Below are 13,898 nucleotides of genomic sequence, written 5' to 3' on the forward strand. Positions count from 1 at the left end.
CCTAATGCTAGTGAAAACTCTATCAGTTAGGGCCGAGAGGGACTTAAAACTAGTACCCTTATTCTGTACTCAGTATTACATTTTTCTCATATCTCTAGACTTAAAATTATCAGAGATGTGTAGCATTATAGGTAAGGCAAATCATGACTCTGGAAATCCTCATGGAGCCCCACTTATTGTTGACCCAGTAACACTGAAATTGTGTTAGTTAAAATAGGCATGGTTTCTAGGAATAAACAGAAAGCCGTCATCCAAGCAAAAATGGACTGGTGTTTGCTTTACCTTCATCCTCTTTAGTGATGATCTACCCGCTCCTTTTGTATATGTTGAAGTCCTTGCTAGTAGAGTAGGAAAGTGTTGAATTTGTAAAATCTTGGAGACTTTTTTATTCAGTTGTTATCGTTATTGTTGTTGTTTTAGTTTACATTTCAGCAATACAGAGCTATCGCTATTTCCTTACACACATCATCATGCTCTGTCATGCTTTTTTCCATGCCTCTGGAATGCCTTCCTATTTAAAAAAAAAATATCCATTCATTGATTGATTACAGATCCCCTCCTAATCCAGCTGAACCATTGCTGCCTTTGTGAAATCTTCCCTCCCTCCCCTAGTTAGACTGAGATCTTCCTTCTTCTGCTGCTGCAAATAACACTTTAAAAACAGTCGTGACAATTGTGTGCATGTTTGCTTTAGAATGAACTTGTAAGTACTTTGAGGGTAGGAAGCATGTTGTCATCTCTAGCACCTTGCACATTGTTTGGCACTTAGAAGGTTATCCAAAGCCATTAGTTAAATGTGTCCACAAGGACCTCATTGGCTAGTGGAACACAGATGGGTGAACCAAGGTCCAGGGTGTATTGTGGCAAGTGCTGTAATAAAGGGCGTGGAAAGTGGTACAACAGCATAGAGAAGAAAGGGATTGGTAACCTGTGGATGGTTTCATAAAGGAAGTGACATTGGAATTGGGTCTTAAAAAACGAGTAGTGCTCTGAACATTTAGGAGCAGGGGAAGTATATTCAGGGTAGAGGGAATATTAAGGCAAGGACATGGAGGTGTGACTTTGCATAGAGTATTGGAGAAAAAAGAAAGAATTTGGTATCACTCAAATGGAAGATTCCTGGGGAGTAAAATAGTACAAGATGAACCTGGTGAAAGATATGTATCTGGTGGAGATCAAAGACCTTGGATGTCAGGCACCCTTCTTCTGAAATATGTGCTTTATACTGAAGAATTATGGACAATGCTGTTGATAATGCTTCTAATATATTTTAGAGTATCTGTAAAAGTGAAAGAGTATCTGTAAAAGTGAAAAAAATCTGAAAAAGCTTTGTGTATTAATTATTGCAATTCAGCAAACCAGTTGTGAGACAACTTAGGGGGCACAATATTTATGGAAGAATGGCAAATTCAAAGGCCCTGAGACAGCCATCTATCATACTTTGCTTCACTAAACAAGGCTTATCATCCAAATAAAATATAAGCTCCTGGAAGGCAGAATTCACATTGTATATTTTTTTCAACCCCTCTTATTCTAGGCAAGTAGTAGAAACTAGCTGTTTGTTGAAATGAAATGAATTGGCTAGTTTCTGTAGGTATTAATGCTGGTAGTATTTCAAAGTGGTTGAAAGCTGCATAATCAGTCTGAAGTAAAAGCATTTTATAACCTTTTTTTTTTAAGATTTTATTTATTTATTTGACAGAGAGAGAGACAGCCAGCAAGAGAGGGAACACAGGCAGGGGGGGTGGGAGAGGAAGAAGCAGACTCCCAGCAGAGGGGCCTGATGTGGGGCTCGATCCCAGGACTCTGGGATCACTCCCTGAGCCGAAGGTAGATGCTTGACAACTGAGCCACTCAGGCGCCCCAGCATTTTGTAACTTTTAACTTTATGTACACTGAGGGTCTGGGGTGAGCCAAACTTCAAAGCAACCTTTTATTTTAGAGGGATGATATCACATGGTAAGCATTAATTTCCAGTGCGTTTATGGTAGAAGAAATTGAAGATAGTGAAGGTTAAATGAAACTTGTACGAGGAGAAATAGTAATTTTTCACTTATTTGAGAAACTAAGAAATATTAATTAGCTATACCACAAAGTATTAGCTATGAGCATTGTTCTTTTTTTTTCAGCTGAGTGATAGGGACATAAATATTTGTTTTACTAATCTTTATACTATTTATATATTTTTTATGTATGGCCCAGTTCATAATAAAATTGGACATAAAAATAAGTAGTATGGTTTGTATCCTAACTCAATGCGAATTTGCAAATTCCATTTTGTAGTTAAGGTACTGTTTGAAGTTCACACTGCTGTCACTTCTTATTAATTATTGCTTGAACAGTGTGTTGGTCAAAAAGTCCCAAATGCATATATGACACAAAGGTTCAGCTATCTATTTTCCCTAGTGATTCTTTTTAGGATCAAATAACTCATTATGCAGTCGAGTTCTTTAAGAAACCTGAAAGCTGTTTGCCTACATGAAAGAGGACACTACCAGCAAGCCTGGTTGTGCCACTGTTTCTTTGGGTCTGCGAGACTTCTGAAGAAACATGCTTCCTTTAGAATTCATATTCCCCAAGACTATCAAAACGTTCCATGATTGTGTACTAGTCAGTGTTTTTATGCATATCTCTTTGAACATTGTTAGTGCTCAGTAAATATTAGACTATCAAAAGGAAAACATACGTTCAAATACAAGTTGGTACCTTAGTGCATTAAATTATGTTTCCTGCTTTGGTTATTTTTCACCCTTTGCAAAGGCGGTAACTTTAAGAGGATCATGCTTTGGCTCACTATGTCTTCCATGTACTTCATGAAATGCTATTTCTCTCTCTATCTTTCATCCTACACCGATACACGAGAAGATACACCTTATTTCAGTGAAGTCCCATGGTAGCCAAGGGTTTCATGATGGTGTATGCTAGCATCAAAGCATTTTTGTTTAACAGAGAACAAGCATCTAGTATGTAGCCAGGGGAACCTTTCCCAGCAGGAGTAAGAGGCATATGGTTTTTATAATAAATAGTCTCTTAAAATGACTAAGTCATAAAATGTCTTGTTCTTGGTTGTGTGTGTTCTTTCTGAAGTGAAGCTGTCCTACTTCCCTTATCTTTTATCCCCTCTGCTGGCATCCTTGGAAACACATTGATTGGGAGGTTTAGAGTCAAGTAATGCTAATGGAAATATTGGAACATAACAGCAGGGCATTTTGAATCATTACAGATTTACCTATCCTCCAAAAATTCCTGCCATACTGATTTTTACATGATACCACTTTTTTTATGTAGCATGGGCAATGAAAAGCAATGTTGCTTCATTATGGCCAGACCTATATGTCAGATTTAGAAATCCTATGAGAAGAGGCACGAGCTGTTTAGAACCAATTTGGAAATGAACTAAAAATTTATATTTGTAAAAATATCCACAGCAAATTAGACACGTGAAGAATACCTTGCTTTGTGTTGCACATTATCTGAGTGGATAGGCTCATAGGCTCTGTTTTCATGATGTGGCTTTACTATACTTACAGTAATTTATCTTATTTTATTTACAGTGGGTTTTTTGTTTGTTTATTTATTTATTTATTTATTTTGAGAGAAAAACATGCAGGGGGAGGGGCAGAGGGAGAAGCAGGCTCCCCCTGAGTAGGAAGCTGACACAGGGCTTGATCCCAGGACCCTGGGATCATGACCTGAGTGGAAGGCAGACGCTTAACCGACTGAGCCACCCAGGCACCCCTTTACTTGCAGTGGTTTAATCGGCTGCTGCTTTCTTACTCTTTCTACCTTTCTTCCCCTCTGCCCTTCTCTTTTCTCTTACAAGCAACACACACACACACACACACACACTCACACACACACACATATTTGCTGAGTGACTCTGAACATCAATGATACAACAAAAGTACATCTCTGAGTTTTGATGAGTAATGAATAATCTCTCTGTATGGAATGAAGAAAAGCTGATATGTTTCTGATTTTTATATTTTCATTTTCATCTCAAATATTTTATTTTGTTATTCTCTGTGGATACTCTCTGGTCATTTCTTCAGATCACACAGATATAGCATTTTCCTCATCACGACTGAACTATATGTCATTTAAGAAGGAACATTTTGCCAAAACAGAATCATCAGTGAATAGCGTGTTAGGCTAACAGCGGCACGGTAGCAGTCATGCTTTGAGAGGGTTTCAGGCTTTGGTGAAAAGCAGCAAGCATAAGCAGGAAATTAAAAATAGTAACTAGTCATGCTAGTAATTTATTAGCAGTGTTTTGAGTTCTCACAGAAGAACACATTTCCCTCTCATTTAGCCTCTGTCCTCCATGCCTGAGAGCTCTGAGGTAATGAAAAGACAGAAATACTACAGCAGTGACAGCAGTTATGACAGCAGCAGCAGCGCTTCGGAATCTGAGGACAATGAGAAAGAAGAGTACCAAAATAAGAACAGAGAAAAGCAAGTTATGTATAACCTTAAACAGTCCAACAACTACAAATTAATTCAACAATCCAGTAAGTTAATTTCTTCTAATTTCGTTATGTGAAGAATTATGGAACGGAAAGTACTTAATAAAAGACCTTGGGCCAAATGAACCCTTGTTGTGTGTGAGGGGACCTGGACTCCATCCTACTTCCTTCCCTAACCTGACCTGGGCACACCACACAGTCCCTTCCAGGGGCTGCAGATGGAAAGCAAACAGGTTGAATGAAGGATCTCTGAGAGTCCTTTCTTCCCTATTTCATAGTTTTTGTTAAGTCCTGGATTATTGCTTGGATTTTATGAAATGGGCCTCATGGCTGCTGATCTGCTGGCTTCACTCTCTTTTAAGAGAGTTATGTTCCCTCATTCCATACCCCCCTCCCCGCTTTCCCTCCCTTTCAGTCACCAACTTTCTTTTATATGCTCACCTCTTTTTTAAAAATATGTGTATCTCTTGAGGCATTTGACTTGAACATCTCTGTGAGCCATGCAATTGTGAAATCGTTGAAGTTTTGTTCCCTCCTGTGTTCACCAGGGCTAAGCTCTTCAGTGAGGGCTTTTGGGATACAGCAAGTATTCTGGACAGCAACCAACCAGCTGCTCTGTTGGTTTTCTATCCGCCTTCTTCTTTTCTCTTTCTTCCTTTATTTCTTTTTACATTTTCTCTCTCCTCCATTCTGTCATTCCTTCTTTGATTTCAGATGTGTCCACGATTCTTCTTTCATCCCCGAATGTCCAGTGTGGTATTGCTGTTTTCTCAGGCTTATTTGGATCTCCCTTCCCCATGCGCCTCCAAGGCAGGGCTTTTCTTAACTCCCATCGTCCCAGGGCTCCACGAAAGGGACCAGTTCAGTCATGCAGTAAACACAGCTGTGAGCCTTCATTGATCTCCAGCAATGGTTTGTTTAATGTTAGTTCCTGGTAATGAGTGTGTTTTAAACCTGGCCTTTCATACCTAGGGCAAAATGCCGTGAGGAATACAGCACAAACAGATGAAGTTTTTAAATTATCTTTCTCTTACCAAATTATCATGAAGATTTTTGATGGTCTTTCTTTTCCTCTTCCTTTACTTTCTTTTACTGGATTATTTTATGAAGATACATGCTAATGTTCCTGTCTTTGAGAGTTTATGTGTTTGGAGGGGAAATAATGTATTATGTTCCCTTTCATTTAATTACTCATTTAAAATCTTTATTGAGCACCTGTTCTAGAGTTTGCAAGCTATTTTATCAATTACTTCCTTTTTTTTCTTAAAGATGCCTTAAGTACTTTCAGTGTGTCTCTGAAAGGATGGCTCTGTTTCTCTTTGGGAAGCTGACATTGTCCTGTCCAGATCTCATCAGTTGTTTAAGCGCTCATTTAAGATGTGCACCCCTAAGAGCGCGAGCCGACAGAGGACCAGGGCAGGGTTGTGAAAATGTTGCTGAGATTTCTATAGCTCTGAGATTGTTCTTTGTCCTCAGACCAAAAATAAATTGAAATCAGAAAAATAGTGTATTAAAATGATTTTAAGTGTGAATTCACATTTTATGGCTAGCTTAATTCAGTTATATATCTTTTTCCTTATAGTTATATTTTATTTTTATAATCATTAGGAATTACCACAAAGGTTTCAATTTGTTTTATATTCTCTCTTTAATATTACATTAAGGAATACCATAGCCACATACCCTCCTGGAGTTTTCTCTCCAAAGTGTTGCTAGTGATGGAGGACAAAATCCAGATTATGTGTAACATTTTCTGGCATAGAGAACTAACTCAGGAAATTTACACTTGCTGTAGTTTCAAAGATATATTTTGGGTTGATATAAGGTGTTCATATACAAAACTATATGAAATATTTTTCTCACATAACTTGTGTATGCAAGTTACAACCTTTTTTTTGTTAATCTACCTAAATATTATTGGCATATCTAGTGATTTAATTATTCTGTCTGAATTTCCAGTGTATGCAAGGGAAAAATGGGAATCTGTGGTGATTCAAGAGAAAGGATATTTTCCTTCTGCTCCTGTGATCAGGTTATACATGTCCAAATAATCACCTGAAGCCCTCAAAGAGAGTAGAACCAAGGTGTAGGTAGTAGCACGTGCTTTTGTGTATTTTCCTAGTAGAAGATTGACCTCACACAGCCCTTTTTTAGAAGCATAGACCTTTAAAAAAAATTGGATGCAAATTTTAGGTTCAGAAGAAAGTTAATAATTGAAACAAATGGAAATTTTTTTAAAAAAAAAACATCTTTTATAGCTTTAATGAGTATATTTTTTATACTCACCAGAACCAAATGGTATTAGGCTTCTCATTGACTCAAAATGTCCTATAGAGATACATCCCTAAATATAAGGTTTATGTCCATTGCCTTTATAAAGGTTTAAATTTTTTTCAACAGCGAATGAAGAGAAATATTTGGGTATTCAACCTGGCTTCATGTGAGTTTTATTAAATTATTAAATAAATGAAGATTGAAGTATTTCCCAAGCAGAGAGAGAATATAGAACAGAGGGTATATATAAAATGTGAACTAGAAGGATGTAACTGTTGATAATATTGAGTGATATTCTATTTCCCTGTGTCAGGAATCAAGATTTACCTGGAACAGTTGGTTCTCTTTTTTAAATGGTCTCAATATTCATTGAGGAAGATATTCTGAGATTTTCCCTGGTTTGTTCTGATAACAACCCTCTCGATCCAGACATTTTTTTCTTGACTTTAAATCTTCTACTATGGGAATTTAAATCTAGCTTTTTCTTAATTCTTCTCTCCTGTGAATAAGAAGACTACCTGTCTATTACTACTCTTGTAATAACCAATTACATATTTAAACTCCATCAGGATACTCTTTATGTTTTTCTTCTGCTTGCTATTTTTTTTTTCTTAGGTGCCCTAAATCCAATAACATCCGTTCATTCTGGCCACTCTCTAGACTCCTGTCCATCCCGTCCTATGATTCTGGTTCTTTTATGTCATGTTTCAAGAATGGAACTATTTAAAAAAGTGTTCTCATGGTAGCCATTCTTAATACATGATAGGGGTGCTGCAGCAAGTTTACTGTTTAAATTGAAGAATTAATTTCAAACTCATATTCTCATGATGATGTCTATGCTTTTACATTTATTGCTGTTTTGCTACCATGTGGTCTAATTGTTAGTTTAAATAAACCCGATGCAGTGGGAGGCTTCTACTAACTCTGCTACTGTCTTATCCTTCTTCTCCATTATCATAGGCTCCATTAGGCGTTCAGTCAGTTGTCCCCGGTCCATCTCTTCTCAATCACCTTCCAGCGCGGACAACCGCCCCTTTTCTGCTCAACAAATGATACCAGCATCCCGGCCAACTTCAGGGTCTCGGTCCCATTCTTTAAACCGTGCCTCCTCCTACATGAGGCATCTGCCTCACGCTAATGATGCCAGCTCTCCTAACTCTCAGTTGGTAAGTCATCTCTTTTGCTCCTCTGAAATTCCAAGAAGAACTATACTCAGGATTTAGGTGGCAAAGGGATCTGCTGGGAAGAGGACAGACTGAACCCCAGATCCTTTCTATAATTCAGCTCATGGTCTTCTGGAATTTGGATTATTCATCTATCTTAACCTATAGCTTAAAAAGCAGACCACTATATCATAGAACTTGAGGATGGACCCTGAGAATAACATTTTATTTTCCATTTGCTGATGGTGTAGGATAATTTTGCTGAATTTCATCTGAGTAAATGTTTCATTTTGCAGTGTATTGTGCAGTACAGCTGTAAATTTGGGGGACTTTGTTGGATGGTTAATTTTCCTTAATGGGACTATTGATTAATAGGTTAAAAAAACAAACCATTGATAAATGATTCTTAGAGCACTGAAGTATAAACATTGTTAATAATGTTTTCTTTATATCTAAATTAACATGTAGCATTCTCTCCTTAGCATGAATCCCAGAGATTCGTGTTGAAGAAGTCAGCAAATTTATTTTACAACCAGGCTTACTTGTGGATGCTCAAATAGATATCTCCATGTACCTACACATAGGCCAGGGATTTACTTGTTTATTTAATGTGGATCATGTTCCCAAAGAGAAGAGTTTAGAAAATATAAATGAATGAATTTCACTTAGTAACAATCAATAAATAATTATTTTTTTCTAACCAAAAATAGTCTAAGGTATATGTAAGTCTTTTTTAACCACTTATATTTTTATTTTAGTATTTTGAGCTAAATAAACTGTAACTGTGGGAGTGTGAAAGACACTCTTAGGAAATCACTTCCATTTAATCCTAAGACTAAATGTAAAAGAAATTATTTTCTTTTTCATTGTTATTTTTTTGTAATTAAAAGTGCATCATTTTTACCTAGAAATATCTTTCAGATTATAGTGGCACAATGAAATAAGACCCCCTCCAAATATCTGTATTCTTTCAAATTTAAGAGTGAGTCTTTGCGGCAACTGAGAACAAAGGAACAAGAAGATGATCTAACAAGTCAGACCTTATTTGTCCTCAAGGACATGAAGATCCGGTTTCCAGGAAAATCAGATGCAGAATCATTACTTCTGGTAGAAGATGTGAGTATTTAATGTATACGAAATTTCAAGGAGCTCGCAAGTTTATTCTTCTTAAACTATTAAAATTTATTTCCTGATGGCATTATTCTCAATGACATGGTAAACTTAATTGATGTTCTTTTCAACCTCCACAAGCTTTAGAAAATACAGGGGTTATTTTAATTATTATGATTCATGAGCAGTGAGATCACGTAATCAGTAATGCAAAATATCTTTTAGTGTCTAGTCCTATTTTAATGATGCAATTGCTTCAAGTGAGAATAATTACTGTTAAATAATTACTGTTCTTAATGATGAAAGAAATACCAAAGTTAAGCCTCCTTCTGTAAAGGTTTAGAAGGATCTAACATGTAATGAGTTGTAATGAAAAAATAGGGCCCTGGGTATAAAATGTCAAGGATATTTGAATGTGACACCTTGAATGGTTTTTGTCAAATTGTGAAATGGCTTATGTTGGGTGTGTTTTTCTTGTTATAAACACATTTGCACCACCCAGTGGAACATTCTAAAATGACACAGTCCTAAAAATTCACATTAAAGTCAGTGACTTACTCCTATGCTAGAAAGAAGGTCCAAGTTATTTAGATATTTCTGGTGAAAGATCATTCCTTCAAAGATTGATTTCATTTAAACGTCTGTTTCAAATTGACATTCCTAGGTAATCCCTCAGTAACAGAAGATTGTTTTCTGGTTTCCCTGTTTTGTTTAGTTTTGTTTGGGGTTTTGGTTTTTGGTTTTTGGTTGTGGTGTGTGTTTTTTGTTTTTTTGTTTTGGTTTGGTTTGTTTTTGTTCTTGCTGTTGTTGTTCCAGAGGAGAAGGCACCATCTAGTGGCCATTTGTAGGATAAGAACCAGAATGATGCGCTTGGCTTTTTTCGCATTTTAGCCTTTGGACCTGTCTGAAGAAACTGTCTGGGGACAAAACAAAACAAAACAAAACAAAAAAACCCAACAAATCATAATAAAAATTTAACTTTCTTAATTTAAAAAATTAATAATGGCAATTTCTATTTTATAATCAGAACATAGTTATAACCAAAATCTCCAAATATTACACATTATTTTGTTATACGTGTATTTTAAAAAGTGAAAATGGTATCTTACTTAAAAATGAGCTGATATTTGTTACATCAAGGAAAAGAGAAAAATGAACATTAGTTGTAAAGCATTATGTAGATGTGTTTTTATTTACATATTATCTTATTCAGTCAAGTTCTTTTCTAGGTAAAGACAAAAATTTTGTATCAGTTTACGTTTATTTCTTAGAGATATTAGTTATATACCAATCTTTTGAATCAGGTAGAAGAAAAATTAGATAATCAGAGAGTAGAACTAATATTTGTGGCTGATGTGATTGTTTTATAAAGAATATATATTGGCTTATATAATTAATTAAATATAATGGATAATTATATAAGACATTAGGTTGTTTACTATATGTTTACTATATGCAGCAGGTATTTTAATTTGTTTGCTACAGTATATATTACTAGAATATATATTCAGAAATTTTGCAGATTTGTACCAATAAAAACCCAATAAAAACAAAACAAAGGGATAATAGAATCCTAATTATGTCTTCTAATGTATTGTTCAATATTCTGTTACTATGTAGGGTGATGTGGTAAATATAGCCTTGGAATTAAAATGGAAAGTCTGTGTTTTGGGCTTCTTCCCAAATCCTATGTACCTGAAGACATTTGACTTGAATTTATTAGAGACTGTGTGCTTTTTATAGCAAGAAGAGAAAACTTTGGATTCTGATGGTTTCTTTACTTTAACTTAGAAATTTTTGCACACGTCTTTATGAAAGTAGACATTCTTTGCAAGTAATATTACAGTGTTTCTGTTTCACAAATTAATTAATAAAATTGGTTTCAACCCATTCATTTACTCTTTGTTACTTTTGAGGAAAATTTTAGATTAAATTTCTTAATGTTTCTCCCCCAAAACAGATCATTGATAACTGGAAGTATCATAAAACAAAAGTGGCTTCATATTGGCTCATAAAATTGGACTCTGTAAAACAACGGAAAGTGAGTAATGCCAAAAAATAGGTTTGCCCTTTGGGGTTATGTATTAAGGTCATTAAACCATATTCATAATCAAACTATGTTCATGTTCATTTGTTTACTCATTTCTTCACCAAATATTTATTACACAACTACTCTGTTCAGGTACTGTTCTAGGTTCTGAGGATAAAAAAATGAATTTAAGAAAAGCCCCATTGGGGCGCCTGGGTGGCTCAGTCATTAAGCGTCTGCCTTCAGCTCAGGGCGTGATCCCGGAGTTCTGGGATCGAGCCCCACATCAGGCTCTTCTGCTATGAGCCTGCTTCTTCCTCTCCCACTCCCCCTGCTTGTGTTCCCTCTCTCGCTGGCTGTCTCTCTCTCTGTCAAATAATAAATAAAATCTTTAAAAAAAAAAAAAAAGAAAAAAGAAAAGCCCCGTCATCTCATAGAGCTTATATTTTAGTTAAGGTGTTTGGTAATAAGAAATATGTAATAGAATGTAGGGTAGTTTTAAGTACCATGAAGAAAAATAAATGAGGGTGAAAAATAGCAAGAAGGTAACCTTAGAGCAGAGACCTAAATGAAATAGTGCTGTGCAGATACCCTGACGTACAAGTCAGCTTGATGTGTGCACCTCATCTCATTCCCTTTCATATGGGATAGTTGGTCTGTGCCAGTCAAGAGTGAAGTGATAGTGAGCACTGAAGTGGGATATGTGGGCAGTGGCCAGATCACAGCTTCAAAGTTGTATAGACACTGTGGGTTTTATTCCAAGTGATGAGAAGTCGCTGGAAAATTTTAAGCAGGAGTTATATAGTCTGGTTTATAATTTAAAAGGATCATGAGAGCTTAGAGAATAGAACTGGGAGAGAGGGAATGTAGCAGAATAGAAGTAGAGACCAACTAGCAGGTTTTTAGAGTGATGGACGCAAGAGCTAATGGTTGCTTAGCTAGAGTGGTAACTGAATGGGCGGATGCTGGGGAAGAGCAGGGGTTTCCTGCTGTTATTGCTGTTGTTTCGTTTTACTTTGATTTTGGTTTTGGACATGCTGATATATTGATTAGACATCTAATTGAAGGTATTGAGTATGTAGTTGAATATATGAGTTTTTGAGTTCAGAGCTAAGGTTGTGTGTGAAGATACAAAATTTAAGAGTCAACCAGGATATTTAAACTGGCGGGACTGGATGAGATTACCTCCAGAGTGAGTGTGGTCAGAAAAGAGAAGAGTTTCAAGAATGGAGCCCTGCGCCACTTCTACATATAGAAACCAGAGAGAGGGTGTGTGTGTGTGTGTGTGTGTGTGTGTGTGTGTGTGTGTGTTGGGGAATGCGGTTAATTTAAGAGGAACTGAGAAGGAGCAGCCAGTGAGGCATGAAAAACCATGAGAACTGGGTGTCCCTGAAGCCAAGATAGGAAATTATTTTAAGGGCAGAGTGATCAGCTGAGTCGGATGTGGCTGATAGGGGCTGACTGATGAGCAGGAAGACCTGACCGCTATTTTTGGGAATGTGGAAGTTAGTAGTTACCTGATCATAACAATTCAGGGGAGTGGTAGGGAGTAAAACTTGAGTGGAGTTAATTTCAAGGGATGAAAGGCACAGAGGAAAAAACACAGCTAGCACAGGCACTTTTTCAAGGAGTTTTGTGTAGAGAGGAAAGGGAAAATATGGTAGCTGGAGAGCAACGTGGGTTAATGACAAGGTTTTGTTTTGTTTTTTAAAGATGAAGATATTTGCAGTTGTTTGTGTAATGGTGAAAATGATCTAGAAGACAGGAAAGGCACAGGAAAAAGAGGTGATAGAAAATCCTTGTGTAAGTAAGCTGGGAAGGTTTGTCCTAACCAGGAGCATTTGTTCTAATAGGAGGGAAGGCAGAGTCTGGCATCATGGAGGGAAGATGTAAAGGTTTTCTTCTGATGGGGAGGAGCTTTTAGGGACTGGAGGAGACAGTAAAAGGTGTGTGATAGTTACCTCGGACAGTCGGAGAGGGGAGTGGCCAGCAAGCCTGAGCAGCCCCTCACGTGCATTGCAACATCATTTTGGGGGAGGCATACTATTTTAGTAGCTTTAATGAAGTTGTGTTCCTTCAGGAATGCAAGCTATCATTTCCTCTTCTAAGATTTATTGCTAATAAGCTGAAAGTTGACACTGATCAAATGATGACTTTTAAATTATATACTTTCATCTGAGTGAACTGAACTCACAATTTTGCATTAACACATTCCACAAATAATTATTGGTGTTCTGTCATGTGCCGGATACCGGACTGCCGTCGAGGAGGGTACAGCAAAGCTGGTACAGAGATAGACTGAAAACATATTATAAGCCCTGAATACATCTTTGCCAAGTCACTGACTGTGGCCTTGATTGATTAAAATAAGGACTTCTTATTAGAATTGGAACCTAGATTTCCTCAAGTCCGTGTACGTTTTGTAATCTAGAAGATGGAAGACTATAGGTAAATTGCTAATTAAAATGAAATAGTCCAGAAGCAGATTAAAGTATTTATAGGACATTAATACATGATAAATGTGACATTTTAAAGCAGTGGAGAAAAGATAATTTTACCCGCAAATGATACTAAAGCAATTGGTTCCCTATTTATAAGAAAATTAAGTTGGAGCCTTATCTCTCACCATATGCAAAAATAAATTCCAGATAGATTATAGCTTTATATGTAAAAAAAGAAAATATTAAAAGTTTAGAAGAAAAGATATGTTTGTAATCTTAGAAAGGGGGAACCACTTCTTAAGAAAGACCTCAAACCCAGAAGACTTAAAATATTGACAGATTTGATTAAGTGAAAACTTTAAAACAAATTAAAAAGCAGAAGCTGTGAGGAGAATGGGGGGAGGGATATTGAGGA

The 13,898-nt window shown here is 36.5% G+C and overlaps 1 protein-coding gene across 1 annotated transcript in view; it reads left to right on the forward strand.

Annotated features, from left to right (window-relative positions):
- Positions 1–13,898, forward strand: part of TTLL7 (tubulin tyrosine ligase like 7) — a 140,655-nt gene that overhangs the window by 88,548 nt on the left and 38,209 nt on the right. Inside the window, exons 15-18 of the mRNA XM_040627103.1 lie at positions 4,313–4,511; positions 7,701–7,906; positions 8,885–9,019; positions 10,974–11,054. Coding sequence (XP_040483037.1) covers positions 4,313–4,511; positions 7,701–7,906; positions 8,885–9,019; positions 10,974–11,054 — 621 coding nt within the window. The remainder of the gene's footprint in view (positions 1–4,312; positions 4,512–7,700; positions 7,907–8,884; positions 9,020–10,973; positions 11,055–13,898) is intronic.

This window comes from Ursus maritimus, unplaced genomic scaffold (assembly GCF_017311325.1).
Source record: "Ursus maritimus isolate PB19 unplaced genomic scaffold, ASM1731132v1 scaffold_12, whole genome shotgun sequence".
Lineage (NCBI taxonomy): Eukaryota > Metazoa > Chordata > Mammalia > Carnivora > Ursidae > Ursus > Ursus maritimus.